Here is a 16,029-nt window from a genome sequence, read left to right as displayed (position 1 = left end):
CTCCACAGACTCACAATAACCTCTGGGGAGGTAGATTCTCTGTTTTGACTACAGTCAGGCAAAGCTTAGTGGATTTTACTAAGTTTCACTTCTACTTCTTGTGCTGTGTTAATCTAAAATTCAAAACTCAAGTGGTATGAAACCCCATGAGGGAACATCCTGCAATCCTAAACTTATGAATTGCAGATTGTTGGATGGATGACCAACAAGTTTGTGCAGCGTATATAGAAGACGGGTATCCTTTTTTGAAACAAACAAGAGAATTTAACTTTTACCGGGAGGAAAATGTTCATGAATAGCTCCTATAAATATATAAAAGTTGCACCTTAAATCTACAGAACCATAGCCTTCTGGAAACCTGTATAGAGTTCTGTGCATGAAGAGTTTAAATAGCTGCTTTACTTTTTTTGTCACTTGAAATAAAACTGACTAGAATACAGTAAAGCAACTTTTTAATGTCTTGAACCAATATACATTGCATACATCTGTATAGTATGTTGGGAGAGTCAATATATAGAGTTTATATAGGCTCTGGAATTTAATTGCACGTTTTTTAAAAATTAGTTTAATATTAATAGAAAGTACTGTCATTAAAAACAGAAAGCGCAGTACTCACAGAAATTACAGCTAGTCCTGAATGAGACCTTTGAAGTTATATTTCATATAACCCCTATAACAAAATGTTACTTAGTATTTTATGTATAACTCATTGCAGCCATCCCAGTTTTTGTTCCAAAGTAAAAAATAAAACACATGGAGGCCACAAAGAAAATTCAAGAACAAATGTCTTTATAAGGTCACTTTGAGTAACCAGCATGAACATCAATTTTTGTTTTTGTTTCATTATGTATCATTGCTTCATGTTCATATCCCTCTCATCTGTCTACTTCTCTATTAAAGGAAAAGCAGTGTTACATAAACAAATTAAGGAAAAGATTTAATAATCTCAATGTATTACATGTTTAAATGTACATACTATATATTTGGCAGATTCAACGGGAAGTACATATACAGTGATGCATTATTTTAATGGACAGACCAATGTATTTGATTTTCTCAGACAAGCAGGGTCAGAGCTGGCAGCTGGTGGAGATCAGCATAGCTTCATTGTCTTCAAAAGAGCTATGTTGACTTATGCCAGATGAGTGTCTTCCCCTATTGTTTTCCTTTCAGTTAAATGTGTCCTTTTAAAAACATAAGAAAGAAGTGCAAAATCTGGGTTTTCTTTCCTTTCAAAAAATGCATGGGTCCTTTTAGATCAATTGTAATCAGACTGCAATTTACCTAAAGATCTGATTTATGGGCCAGATCCTCAAGCTGGTATAAGTTAGTATGCCTTCATTGACTTCAGTTTATGGGCCCCATACATTTACAAAGTGTCAGATCAGCAAAGGCTATAGTTATTTTAATGATGTGCACTGGTAAATGTGAAGTTAATGACACATCACTGCATGTTAAGTCAATCATGATTGCAAAGGCTTATTAGACTATTCAGTCAATATAAGAATAGTTGCTTAAATTAATTGGAAAGATATGCTTCTATATTTCTCCACTGTCACTCTTTATGTTGTATTGTTGGGAAAATGTATTGTTTTAGAACAGTTTGTGCTTGCTCTTGCATCACTGAAGTCAATGAAAGCTTTGCTACTGACTTCTATAGGCATTAAGCCCTAAATGGGGTTTTGTTTGGCAAAGTCAGTTATGGTTTCCAAAGGACATAATTACTGCATTTGATTGGAGAGAATCACACTTGATATATAAATCTATTCCTCATGTTCCAATAATCAACCAAATTCTGTTCTCTGATACATTCATAGGGCCCTGACTAAATTCTGCTAGGTGCCCTGGATGCTTATGTGAGGGAACAATTTGACTCAGTATACAGGAACTTGTGTGTACATCTTCCATCAACAACAGATTTTGAAGTTGTACCCCTGAGTTATCAGTCTCTCTAAAAACTAATGCATTCCACAGAAAACATTTACACATATAGGTACTATACACTAACTGAAAAGTTAAGATCTATCATCTTGAAACACAGTCTACTGAAAGATACTAAGTAAAGGTCACTTTTGTACCACACTGCTATAAGGACAGGGAGATACTAAACTAGAATTTATTACAGGAACTGCAAGCGTTAGTATACTTACCTCAAAACTATATTCCCATTTACCTACATACTGACGGAAGCACAGAAATATGAAAGAAACAATGACTCAGGACAAACACATCTTTTTATAAATCCCTCATCTTTCCAATAGGTTTATACAATGCTTATCCAATAGGTTTATACTATACTAATGTTAGGTGATGCAAATTTACCACAAAAATCTTGAAATCTTTATTCACGCGCTATATATATATATATAAATAATTATATATATATATAGTTATTATTTTCAGAAAGTATGGCAGGTTTATAATAGATAAAGGTTTACAATTTTTTTCTTGTACACATTTTCATATATTGTAAGAGATTCCATACACATTAGAGCCACCTGGATTTTCGGGTAGAAATGCCATTCTGTTTGCCAGTTATATGAGCACAGGCACAGATGTGTTTCATGTGGTTTTCATATGTATTTCATGAGCCTGAATGCTACTGTAATATAAATATTATATAATAATTCAAGCCAGGAATGCCAGAAGCTCTTAAAGATTGTGAGAAGTTCAGATAGTACACTAATATGGGAACGAGAGAGGGAGAGAGAAGTTATGGGGTTTGGCTTGACTCTGCAAGCCACAATATAAGATGAAGCATCAGAGCTCACTTCAAATACAGAATAAAACAAAGCAAGAGAGATATCTATTTAAATCTATCACCATTATAACATTTATTAGATGGTGTATTTTAGCCTGAATTTTGTAGGATAGCCCAAAGGAAAACTGGGAAATTCTATTTTGTCTCAACCTATGCATATAGCATATGGTGAGGTTGCCCTTGTAATTAAATAGTCAGATTTCAAAGGAGAAGGAGTGCAAGAATCTTAATGTGCTTTTTGAGAAGTGCGAAATAACAGCGTTAAGAAACAATGAAGAAAAATAATGGATTAAAAAAATCAAATCAAATGAGTTTCCTGCCAAGATTGAATTCGCAGAACAAATAAACAAAATACTTCATGAAGAAATTAGAAATTAAGTAGATTGCCCTGCCTAGCATCGCCTTCTTGGAGAATAACTTTTTCAAGTAGCGGTCTGCAAGCTGCAAGTTTACTGCCATTATTGTTTTCAGTGGCCTCAAACTCCCCTAATTTGGAATGTTGCTCTCTTAAAATTGAACTGTGTCCCTATGATCAATTATGCAGGTAAAGATTTTTTTTAACCTCCAAAAAAAAGATTTAATGTTGGACTTTTGTTCTGTTTTTATAGGAAACATTATCTACATGAGCTGCTTTTGCCCATAAAGATGCCAACTGGGATGAGTCAAAGTGATGATGCTCAGTGAGGATGACTTTCTGGGAAACAGCACGCAGCCTAAATAAAAAGGTTGTGTTCCTGTGTGCATGCATACGGGTCTCAGAATTCCCAGTCCCAACCTGTAGCAGCCTGCATTGTATGGCCAGTAGTAGTGTCCACAGACTGATATTTCCATGCATATATTTTTGTGGGCAGTACATGCATGCGATTCATGGCCCCCCTGTCTATAACCCCATTCTGCCCTACCATGCTGTCTCCCTCTTGACTCTTCCAATGAATGGGCCATGATGGCGCTTGTCCCTAGCCCAGACAGTGTCTAGTCTACACTCTCACTGGAACCATGCCAGTTCTGTGTTTTTCACAGCCATGAGGATTTCAGTCCAAGCATAAGAGGGTTATAATAAACATTATAATTGTTTCACAATAGGGGATGGAAACAGCTTTGGACAAACAAAATGCCACCTGGGGTGGATGGTCTGTGAGTGCAATCACTCACTCAGTCTTACAGCAGGTTATTTGTTTCTTTTGATCCTGTCTGGAAGCTGCTCTGTTTCTTTTTTCCTTTCAGTGACTGCAAAGAAAAAACAAGGTGACTCTCTCCATTTTTTTGAGGGTAGAGAGAAGGAAGGGCCTGTTTCAATCACCTCTGACTGTTCACTTAATTATAGGACGTGAAAATAATCTTTGTAACTGCAGATGTAACCCCAAGTGTTAGTGTTACAGTGGGGTTACTGTACTATTCTGTCACTGGGGTACTGGTACTACAGCGTGCTTCCAGTGATTGGCAGAATGGGTTGACAGCAATGGAGTGTGCCTTGCACCTGGAAAAGAATGTGAACCAGTCACTCCTTGATCTGCACAAGCTGGCAACTGACCAGAATGACCCTCATTTGTGTGACTTCATTGAAACTACAGCATTTAGCGATCATTTTCCAGTTTTTAAACAATTGGTCTTTTTGCTGTGATGACAGTTCTCAGGAGGAAAAAACCCTGTCCACTGGCTAATATCTGATAGATCTTCAGTCATGATTACCCTTTGGTCCGCTTTGTAAGGCAGTATTTAAACTCAGATTTATTTATCTTCTCTCCTCAAAAGGTGTGCATACCAGGTCAAGCACTGCAACCTGTGTATGAGATGCTATGACACTTCCACCAATTCAGCATCCATTATTACTGATCACTTTAAGCTATTGCATTTTGCTAGGCTCTAATACATGCTATAAAACATTGTAATTGGCCCCACTCAATGGCTGGGCTGAAGTGATGTGATAAATCATCCTGTAGCAGTTACTTGGTAGCCTGCCAGGTGAATCTAACCTTGAAGATAGGCTCGTTAGGTGCTAAAGCATATAGGGCCAGATTTTTAGAGGAATTGGGAAGCTTTTAGAATTCCCAATAGGAACCTATCTACATCTCAGATGCCTACACGCCTTTAAAACTCTGGCCCATAAGGACGAGATCTTCAGCTGGTTCAAGTCAGTCTTGGCTCGTTGCAGTCTATGGAGTGAGGCTGATTTACACTAGCTGAGGTTCTGTCTCAGGGGCTTTAGCACCTTCTGGGTCACCTCTAAACACACATACATGCATGGCTCAAACAAAAGGATTATTCCCTAGGTCTAGCAGAAAGGAAAGGGTGGAAATGCCTTGGTAGACTGGCTTAGTCAGTGTCAATAAAAGATAGATACTGTAATTCCTAATTCAGGGCAATCCAACAGATGGTGATTTTACTTGGTCTCAGAGTAGCAGCTGTATTAGTCTATATCCGCAGAAAGAACAGGAGTACTTGTGGCACCTTAGAGAGACTAACAAATTTATTAGAGTGTAAGCTTTCGTGGGCTACAGCCCACTTCATCGGATGCATAGAATGGTACATATAGTAAGAAGATATATATACACACAGAGAAGGTGGATGTTGCCATACAAACTGTAAGAGGCTAATCTCACATACAGGTTGCAGTACTTGACCTGGGATGCACACCTTTTGAGGAGAGAAGCCCACGAAAGCTTATGCTCTAATAAATTTGTTAGTCTCTAAGGTGCCACAAGTACTCCTGTTCTTCTTACCTGGTCTGACTGTTCTAATCCATCCGTCTTTTAAAGAGCAATTGAGTATTGGCTTGTAGGTCCCACAGGCCAGGGTTCAGTCCCATCCCTTGTCTGTGATCAGAGTTGGCAAACCACCAAAGTTGAGGCTGGTGTCATTGAGTTAAAAAAAAAATCCTAGTTTTGGCTCATCTCTAGAAGTCCAGTGGCCTACGGTATAATAAGGGTGATACGTGGTGTGTGTGTGTGTGTGTGTTCGGGGGTTGGGGTCCATCTGATGTGCACCCAATAAGCAGGCCACATAAATAGATGTGGAAGGAAGGTTTCTTAGGTTCTAGTCTTCAGAGAAGGACTTAAGTGATTAGAGGAAAGAAAATGTACAGAATTTGAGAGGTGACCACGAAACACATGAAACTGCATGTCGGTGATCAGAGTAGCATAAAGAACAACTTTGCAAATGTCCAGGAAAGGTACTTCTGATGGAGACACCATTGACGTTGCTTGTTCTCTTTTAGAATGAGCCCTCACTCCAGGAGGGAGCGGAAGATGTGACAACAGATAGGGTAAGACACAGCACAAGATCCATTTAGAAATCCTCTGTGAGGATGTAGCTTGCCCTTGGACTCATTCAGCTACAGTCTGAATAATTTTCTGATTAGCTTTGTCCTTTGCAGGTGAAAAGCTAAGGCTCATCACAGGTCAAGGTAATAAAGTCTCCTTTCTTCTCCAGATGTGTGTAGTTTCAGAAAGAAAAAAAAACCACAGGTAAGTGGAGCACAACTGGATTGACTGATTCAGGTGAAACTCCAAACTTTGTGGGTGAACTCAGGATGTAAATGTAATGAGACTTTGGCTTTATGGAATATGGTGCAAGGTGGATTTGCCATCAGTGCTCTGAGCTCATCTACCCCTCTGGCTGAAGTGACAGATACAAGCCATGAAACCTTACTGGTGGAAAAGATCTGATTAGCCCTCTCCAGAACCTACTACTCAGGGGCTGAGCGAAAATGGAATATCCATGAGAAGATGGGTGGTATGCACTGACTGCTGCCAGGTGAACCTGTAAAGAACTGATGGAGACACCAGTCATTCTGAGGTACAGAAGATAGTCTAAAATAAGACTGCTGATATCTGCTGACTCTGAGGATACAAGTTTTTGTTGCACCCAGATGGAGAAATGCTTCCATTTGGTCAAGTAGCATTTCCTGGTGAAATCTTTTCTTCTACTACTAAGGAACATGAATCTCTGGACACTGGAGATTCTAACCCAGGACATGAGATGGTAAGAAGGAAGTGGAGAGAGATGATCTGTCCTGTCCACCTTTTATCCCTTGGTTTGGAGGCACAAGGAGAGTGAGGGTGCATGCATGGACCAACGGATACTGCTTTCAAAAATTATCTGACTCCAGACACATGGAGTGCATCTGTACACCCAAAGTGGAACACACATGGGAACTAGCACTCAAAGAAGAAAGTATTTTATAAATAAATATATCATAAATTAATTCCTGCTTTGTCCGCCCCTGATCCTGAGAGGTCAGTAGTGGACCTTTTCAGCCCTAAGGCCAAACATTATTTCAGAAAGGTCAAGGGGCCACAATCAATACTTTAAAACAGATTCTCAACCCTGTTGTGCTCCCTTTGCACCACTCAGGTGCAGATGGTGTATGGTTTTTATGGGTCTGTCTCCAGCTGCCCATAAAATTCTTCAACTTGCCTGGGGTAGAGAAATAGGGAGTCAAAATTTGTTGTTAGTCTCAGCTTCTCTTCCTTTTCCCCTCTTCTGGGTTGCCCTGGGTATATATGTGGGATAGGGCAGCCATTGTTCACTATGTAGTCCCCTACGATCAGGCAGTCAGTCCACTTTCTATCTACTCTTTCTAGGGTTCCCACAGCCCAGCAGGGAGGGCAGCAATGGAGCTACTCTATCTTCCCTCTTCTACAACACAAGAGAGGACCAGTAAGAGAGCTGCTAAGGGGCTGTGATAGGAACCACAGCTCATGACACTTACAGCTAACACCAAAGCTGTCCCTGGAGCAGCACCCTGGAGATGGTGCCCACTATTACTTCCCACAGGAATGGGGATGATTCAAACACTTCTGTCTAACAGCCACAGTGTGAGGCTAAGGGAACACATTTTCAGTTCATATAATCAAATTCACATTTCCTTGTTAACACAGTTGCCCTCGGGGTGACAATTTAAAACCTTGAGGGCATGAGTGGCCCCTAAACACAGGCTGGCCGTCAGTGTGATAGATGCTGAGTACCATGGCTCCAGCTTTGGCAGAGCCTGAAGTCCTGCTCACTTCTTACTCAGGCACAAGTGAACAGGGAAGGTTACCAAGTAAGGACTAAAACAGGACTTCAGTATGTGTCCTGCTGACTTCAATGCGAGTTGCAGGTGCTCAGTGCCTTTCCCAATCAGGCCTTTTAAAAAAAAATTCTACTTTAATCCCTTTAGGAGCTAAGACCTCCTATCTTTAGTTTACATCACCTATTGCACTTTAAAGAGTTTGGGAGTGAATTTAGGGCTCTTGAAAGTGATGGTCTCGTAGTGCTGAAGTGACGGTTAGTGCTGTGCAAGATACCTCATACAGCTTAGCCAATGCACCACACACCTGACTGCAACACCCATGCTATGTCTTGTCCTCTGTTTCTCTTAAGCAAAGACTGTCTATTGTGTCACACTGTGTGGCGTGTCTTTGATTGTCACCTCGCTCCACTTTTTCATGTACACTCAGTGTAAAGTGGTCTTACTAAGGAGAGGCAATACATATGACAATTCCTAACTTCTGATTTATATTCATGATGGGCATTATGTCCTGAGCCAAAGGTCAGTTATTTCATGAACATTGAGAGTTACATTTATATCATCATAGTGGGTACTTTGATGCTTTCTACAGAAGACATAGAGAGACATATGTTTAGATAGCAATTTCATCCTCAAAGATTTATATGTTAAGCCTAAAGGGCAATACCCTTTTCTTTCAGCATTACACACAAACAAATAATAGATACTGCATACAGTCTCTGTAGCTTTTGGCTACCGTTTTTATCCAACATTCTGATATTGGGCTTTGGAAAATGCGTAGTAAGGAAACTTCTCAAAGCATCGAAGTACCCACTATGATGATATAAACATAACTCCCAATGTTCACGAAATAACTGACCTTTGGCTCAGGACATAATGCCCATCATAGTTACCTTTTCCCAGGTTGTAGCACAAAATCATGCAGTATTGCTTAATAATATTCATTAGTAAAACACATGGAATACAACATGTAGTACTAGGGGGCCCAATCCTCCCCACAGATATCTAGGCTGGGGAGAGAATATTCAATTTAAAATGTACCAAAACCCACTCCCATAAGGCATAGAGGAGATTGAGAAGAGAACTATGTCCAGTATCACAAAGAATCACATAACCTGACAGATACTTCAATGTCTTCTATAAAATAGAGTCCATGAAATAAATCATATAAAAAAATTCTGTTTCTCTACTTAATGTAACTGATTGTGTTTTACATGTAAAAAGAGATGGCAAAACAAAGCAGTTTTCACAAAGTTCTCATATAAAACTGATCAAGAAGCATGGTGAATATTTCTTTTTTATTAGCGCCATCTAATGGTTGATTTTGTTTTTATAAGTATCTTATAAATTCTTCTATTATGGACCTTTTATGTTAAATCCTTTTAAATAGAAAAAGACAGCATTTTAAAAAGCAAGTGATAGCATTTTCTGTAGCATGGAAGATATAGATAGAGAATAAGCTATAAAATTTATATGTAGAATAATGAATAGAATCAAAATAGTTTTCCAAACAATTGTTTAGGGTGTATAATAATGAATAGAATCAAAATAGTTTTCCAAACAGTTGTTTAGGGTGTTATAAATCAGATATTTTTCTAGCCTTACTCCAAAAAAAATCCAATTTGCCTCTTGTTAAAGCTCAGAATAAAGTCACAAGCAATGCTCCCTTGATTCTAGCTAATCAGATTAAGAACCAGATTCTGATCTCAGATCTGCAGAAATGTATCACTCAGTAATCTGTTAAATCAGCTACTGTTGGCTATTCATATACTAGGAGGGGGAACAAAATTAGGGCCATTGTCTTTGGGAAGCTTATTTTAGGCCAAAATATTTGGGAGGGAAGGTTCCATATTTATTAACAAAAAATGCCTCTCTGAGTTTGATTTGGGGAATAAAATATTTTCTCTGAAATAAAATCTATTTACAAAAGAGAAGTGAAGTGAGGGAGGATAGACTTAGAACCTTCCATGGCACACTTGGTTATCAATATGAATGCTAGGCACTATGGGTACCTCACCAAAATCAATGGGAGTTTTGCCATTGACTTCAATAGGGTCAAGATTTTATAATATGGGTAATGTGCTCTCAGTCAACATTTTTCAGATATTAATGAGAAATTCTGAGAATGGGAACATACTAAAAGTAAGTTCCAGGAAATACACAAGTGAAGTTTGGATCCAATTAATACACATTAATTTGTTAGCCTCTGGCCTTGGATAATTTAAGTTGCCTTCAAGAATTCACTAAAGATCCAGCCTGGTTGAAGTTAAAATATATGCACAGATTGCAAACACATTTTTTCAATACACCAGTTGGCTTGGATTAACTAGGTCTGACTGCTTATGCGCATGAAAAAGAAAACACATAAAATGATAAAATAGGTCACTGTGAGCATCAGGAAGTTATATCAGAAAATTCCCCAGAGGTTTTGCTCTTCCTAGCTTCATATTCACTCATGGACAGAGAGCTCCTTTTTAAAAATAAAACAATTAAAGTTAATGACAGAAAGTCTGTTTTACCATTTGAGCTGTGTCTCAGATGAGCCTGAAAAACCTCAATCCAACAGTCTGAAAAACTGACATTTAAAGTAAAGTGATTAATGTCACTGTACTTTAAAACTAAGAACCATGCACATCAGTGGACACGGGTTAATTCTGCTGTGATTTGAATAATACTGATACAAAGTGCTTGCTATGAGAATGACAACACGAGCCAGACCTGATAAAATCAACATCAGTGATGAAAGAGTATCAGCGCAGCACAAACCTTTAATTGGTGGGCCTACCCATGATTGCTTGTCTAGCATCTTATTCTGTTTTTTTCCCCTGCTAATAATTCTCTTTTGTCAGTGAAGGAGTGAACATCTAGTATATCCCTACTCACTCCCCCTGTCCTGCAGACACACTGAATATAGTGAAAAAGGGACACTGATACCAAGTGGAAGACAACGGGACATAACTCTAACCAAAACCTAGCAAAGATAATAAAAGCATCATCCAGAGGGAATCCTATATGAGTAGAACAATAGGAGGCTAAGCATACTTTGTCCACAGTGCTTTTATGCCTGTCCCCCTGGGGCGTTTAGGATAAGAATCACCATAAAGCACTTAAACGCTGAGGCCACAAGCTAGCACCAGGCTGCTCTCGAGTCTGTTACCCAATTTATAAATAGCTATAAAGGAATTCATCATCCATTTGGATATATCAATTAATATAACTAAGGTGGAGTTACTTTGTGTCATCACATCTTGGGTCTCAGATATTATCCATGTCACCTCAGTGCGTGAACACCCTCCAAAATGTAGCTAAATAGTGATCTCCTTAGAGAATCTTTAAATATTGCTTATATGAACAAAATGATTCCCTCCTAACGAGGGGACAGTGGGTTTACATTCTGCTGTTATACTATAGAGTATATTTATGACATCAATGACCTATGTAAGTTAGACCTCAGCCAAGATCAGTTCTACAGTAATTTTTCTTGTTACTGCTTTAATTGTATGCATTGGATGGCCTATATATTCTTTGCATGCTGCCTTCTATGGTCTTGGATTAGACATTTTTTTAGTAGAAGCAAATTAAATTCACACTTTGGTGAATTTCACTCTGCAAAACTGAAATGTACTATTACATTTTTAAGAACCTTCCCCTGGAAAGGTCTTTAGGAAACTTGTGCATAAGATTCTCTGCACAGGCAGACCTCTAGATCTGTGTGAAGCAGGGTTACCACCTGGCTGGTATTTGACTGGCCTGGCTGGTTTTTTTATGGATTTGCCTGAAAAATAATTTAATCTGCCTTTTTTTTTTACATGGGTCTCAGTATTTGCATTATTATCACAATACACCAGGATATCTAATGTTAAAAGTGTCTGAGTCCAGCTAAAGATGCTAAGATGTTGCCATTAAAAATAAGAAATTGCTGGAAATAGCTAAAACAAACAGCAAATACAAATACAAGAAATAGACTCATTGGATTTTCTTTACGTATAAAGTTCCCAAACATTCACATTCGAGTACATAGTTAAAACACAGAATCAGTGCAGTTTGGGAAAAAATAATCTCTGTGACAGATACAAACAAAGCAGCTTCGAGAAACACGACCAAGGTAAGAAAATGATGTTATCAATCTTATCTGTGTGTGTTTCTGTATCTCCCTAGATACTATAAGTGTCTGTTCAAGGGGTGTGGGGAGGAGCTAGGGGTTGCAGAGCTGCCCTATGGTTGGGGTTATAGCGGGCTTGCCTTGTCTGTTATTTTGCATTTCAAAGATGGTAACCATAGTGTTAACTCCCATTTACTTCAATGGGGCTCCACACAAACTCAGGGTTCTACACATGGGGAACCGCTGCAGGACTGGAGCCTTTATTTGCTATTAGAGTTGGTCACAATTTGTCAGATTGCAATATTTCAAAATTGAAAACGAAAGGGAGAAATGTTAATGAAGTTTTCATGATCCCCTTCATTTTTTGACTAATTATAAAGCTGATCAACACTTTCCAAATTTGATAATATTTCTATCAGGAATCAGGGCCTGCAGCTGAGCCTGGCACATGCAGCTGAACATCCTAATCAGCCAGACTCTCCGATTGGCTGGAGGGGCATCATAGGGCCTGCTCTTAAGCCCAGCAGCAGCACTAGGTTATGTCTGCAACAGTGACTGCTTCCAAGACTGCCTTCTTTCCTGCCTTCTTGCAGGCCTGCTCCACCCTACTCCCTGGGCTGAGGCTCTGATCCTTGGTTCTGACTCTTGGTCCCGGACTCTGAACCACTAGGCTTGACCACCTACGCTCTGGTTCTGTCAACTTCAAATTTCAAAACAAAACAAAGTTTTGAAACAAATTTCAGTAAATTTCTTTTTATTAACCAGCTCTATTTGCTGTTTCAGTAATATATTACCACTGAGATCCAACCCAATTTACTCTATTTTGTACTGAAATAAAAACAGCATCACAATCTGGCCCTGAGTCACCAAACTTTTGAGAGCTGAGCTCCCTTTCAGGAAAATGAAACCAAGTGAGTCTCGTTCCACTACATCCTCACAATGTTTTAAAGACCTAGTCATCTTAATTTTATTTCCCCACAACTAGTCCTTCACACTCCCACAAAGAGGACATGTCCCATGCTCTGGGAAGGTGTTAAATATTGCAAGTAGAGCACTGCAGATGAGGGAGAGCAATATGATCTCAGAAGAGTTCTTCTGGATATGATTGGAATTTTAGCAAGGAAATAGCATTAAACACAGGCACTTTTAGCTTGCTGTGAAAGATTTAATAAGTTTATACTTAGAATAGTTCAGAATTTTTGCATTTGTTTCAGAGCAATAAACTTTACCAATTTTCACTTCAGTTTTACAAGTCTATGCTCTATATCTTGCATATAATTTATAACAATTTCAGAGATGAGACTTTAGATTTTTAGTATAATCTAAGACATCTTCTAATCTCAGTTACTCTATTGATGCAGTTCTCTATATACTGGTGTAACTAATAGCAGAATCTAGCTATAAGACTTTACTGTATTGCGTAACTTCTGCTACATGACAGTTAAAGCATTCTTGAAATATGGAACAAAAACTCATAGCTTAACAATTTTGGGAATAAGATAACATTGGAAACTAAGTTGCTTGAAGCACTGTGTAAATCTATTGCCTAACAGAGCAACTGATCCAAATATAAATGACCATTTACAATTTGCAGTCCCTTAAATTGCACAGATGAGTGTTAGATCAACTCTTACAACAAGCAGCCTACATTTACAAAAGGTATACCAAACAGTAGACTATGCTGGAAAAAATTAACTCTAAGGACATGATTATGCAAGATATTGAGCATTCCTTTTGAATGTTCGCAGAACTGAGCCCTTCAAGTGTTTCATCCACATTATGGGACTGATCCTGTGAGGTGCTTAGCACCTTCTGCAAGGTTCTGTCCCTTTTCAACTCCAACTGACTTCAATATGAATTGAAGATGTCCAGAATCTCTCAATCTGTTGCCTACAATGGGACTGGTCACACTGTGTAAAGTTAAAGGTGTATCATTTTTTTCAAGGTCAGAGTCTTATAAAAAAAACCTGCATATCACAGTGTTTCCGTCACTAAAATCCATATCCAAGCATCTTCCATTTAAGAACTGGTAGAAAAAACAGTAAAAATTTCAGAATTTTACTGTGTTTTTAAATATTTAACATTTCAATGAAAATTTTTGAAAATCAAAACATTGCATCATGCTCTATAACCGTACAAAAATTGAAGTTAATTCTCATCTTATTTTTATTTTTTTGTGGTTTTGAATGAAAAATTGAAATTTGAAAACTTTTCAACCAGCTGTATTCATTTAGCACTTTGCATCCCTGAACTGGCAGGACACCATCACATCATGATATAAGTATGATAAAGTCACTCCACCGTCAGCTATCACACACAGATTATCTTCTGTCACAAAAAACTGACAAAGATATACTTATTGCATCCCTGTGTCAAACAAATCCAACTGAAATTAAAATGAGTAACAATGGATATGAAACACTGGACCTGTATTTTTCTGATCTAATTATGAAATAATTATATACCTCGGCATCATACTCCCAGAGCTGATTTCCTCTCATATGATGGCACTTCAACATGACCACAGGGCCATTGAGTCGAGAAACATCCAAGCATAAATCATCTGTGCGGATCTCTTTATCAGCAGTAAAAGAAAATACCTGAAAACAGAAAATGATTAAAGTTATAGGGGATTAAAGACACACACCTATTTAAACGATTACTGACTTGTAACATCCATCATTTTGATTTAAGTTAGTGACCTGCTAGCAGTTCCTTCTTCTACACTGAGAAGGACTGAACAATGTTGTACTGTGTTTCACAGAAGTTTACATAAGCTTCACAGTATGACTTTAAGAAATGAATGTTTTATAACAGAAAACGAGTATAAAGCCCTTATCCAGCAAAGACTTTCACATGTGCTTAATTTTGAATCAAAGGACAATTCAGTGGATACAGTTAAATAAGTGTGTGAGTCTTTAAGTTGAGAATAGTACAAAAGGACAAAGTAATAATACATGATTCTATATATGGATATTTCAGAAAGCATTTCACAGGATTTTTTTTAAAAAACAGGATTTGGATATTGACCCTATCATTTGAAGAATCAGCGTGTTCTTAGCCGAAACACTCAACTTCCCAATTTACTGTACCAAAGATTATCATGTATGTATAGAGGGCTATATCTTGGAATAAGAAATATTGGGTACTTTGATAAAATTATGGTTGAAGAACAGGAAAACAATGGGTCACCATAAACAAAACTATTTTAAGCTAGTTTTCAGTACCTGCATTAGAGGAAGTGCTGTTTTACAACATCTTGAATAAAGGACAGCAAAATCAATATTTACAACTTTTTAGATAATAAAAAAATGGTAGAAGCAGTAACTGAATAAAACTATTACTCTATAAGGTCTTACACAGCATATCTCTACTTTTTTGCTCATTTAACTGTGGACATCTTCAGGTAGGAATAAACAAAAGGCTCCATGTTTTGACATTATGATTATTAACTCTTGTGCCTGAGCAAATATGTAAAACAAACCGTGCCTATACTGGCAACATTTACCATAATTATTTTCACATCACATTTTAATACACAAGCAATGATCTTTAGCAGTACACTTCAGTAGTTAAGATATGGGGCGAGATTCTATTGCTGCACCTCTAAGGGATTGTGTACATGCTGACTTAGAGCATGGCAAGCCGGGGTGTGAATCTATGGAGCTCTAGCCTGCTGTGCACTAACTGGCCATGCAGACCCTGTTATCATATGCAGAAGTTCTGTAGTGCGCTTTGATGTAATGCTGTTTCAAGCAAAATACTGTGAATACCACGTTGAGTAGTAGAATGATTTGGTCACATCAATGTCTATACAGAAAAGTAAAGTAATGTTTTATAATTATATTGGATAACGTCTAATAATGCAGTTAAAATCGTATAGCATTAAATGTTTCACTTAAAAAGGGCAAATGTAACTTAACAGATATCAATACAAATGATTAGAGTATATTCAAAAATATCAAATTTTGATGAAACATGGAGGTATGATACACAGCTACTAAAAATGTTTTCATAGTTACTGTAGGACAATTCCTATGGGATTAAACCCAATGTGTTAAAGTAGGGAAAAAGTTAAGCATGATACTGTCATGCATTGCCAGGGGAACACAATACAAATCAAAAAGTTGGGACTGGTATACAAACCCCAGATAA

The 16,029-nt window shown here is 37.9% G+C and overlaps 1 protein-coding gene across 4 annotated transcripts in view; it reads right to left on the bottom strand.

Moving 5' to 3' along the window:
- Window positions 1-16,029, bottom strand: part of GALNT13 (polypeptide N-acetylgalactosaminyltransferase 13) — a 415,890-nt gene that overhangs the window by 12,632 nt on the left and 387,229 nt on the right. For all 4 annotated transcript variants that reach the window (XM_074967361.1, XM_074967360.1, XM_074967359.1 and 1 more), the window contains one exon: window positions 14,340-14,474. In XM_074967361.1, coding sequence (XP_074823462.1) covers window positions 14,340-14,474 — 135 coding nt within the window. The remainder of the gene's footprint in view (window positions 1-14,339; window positions 14,475-16,029) is intronic.

This window comes from Natator depressus, chromosome 11 (assembly GCF_965152275.1).
Source record: "Natator depressus isolate rNatDep1 chromosome 11, rNatDep2.hap1, whole genome shotgun sequence".
Classification (NCBI taxonomy): domain Eukaryota; kingdom Metazoa; phylum Chordata; order Testudines; family Cheloniidae; genus Natator; species Natator depressus.
The sequence above is the reverse complement of the archived record's forward strand: the minus strand, read 5'-3'. Positions and strand labels throughout refer to the sequence as shown.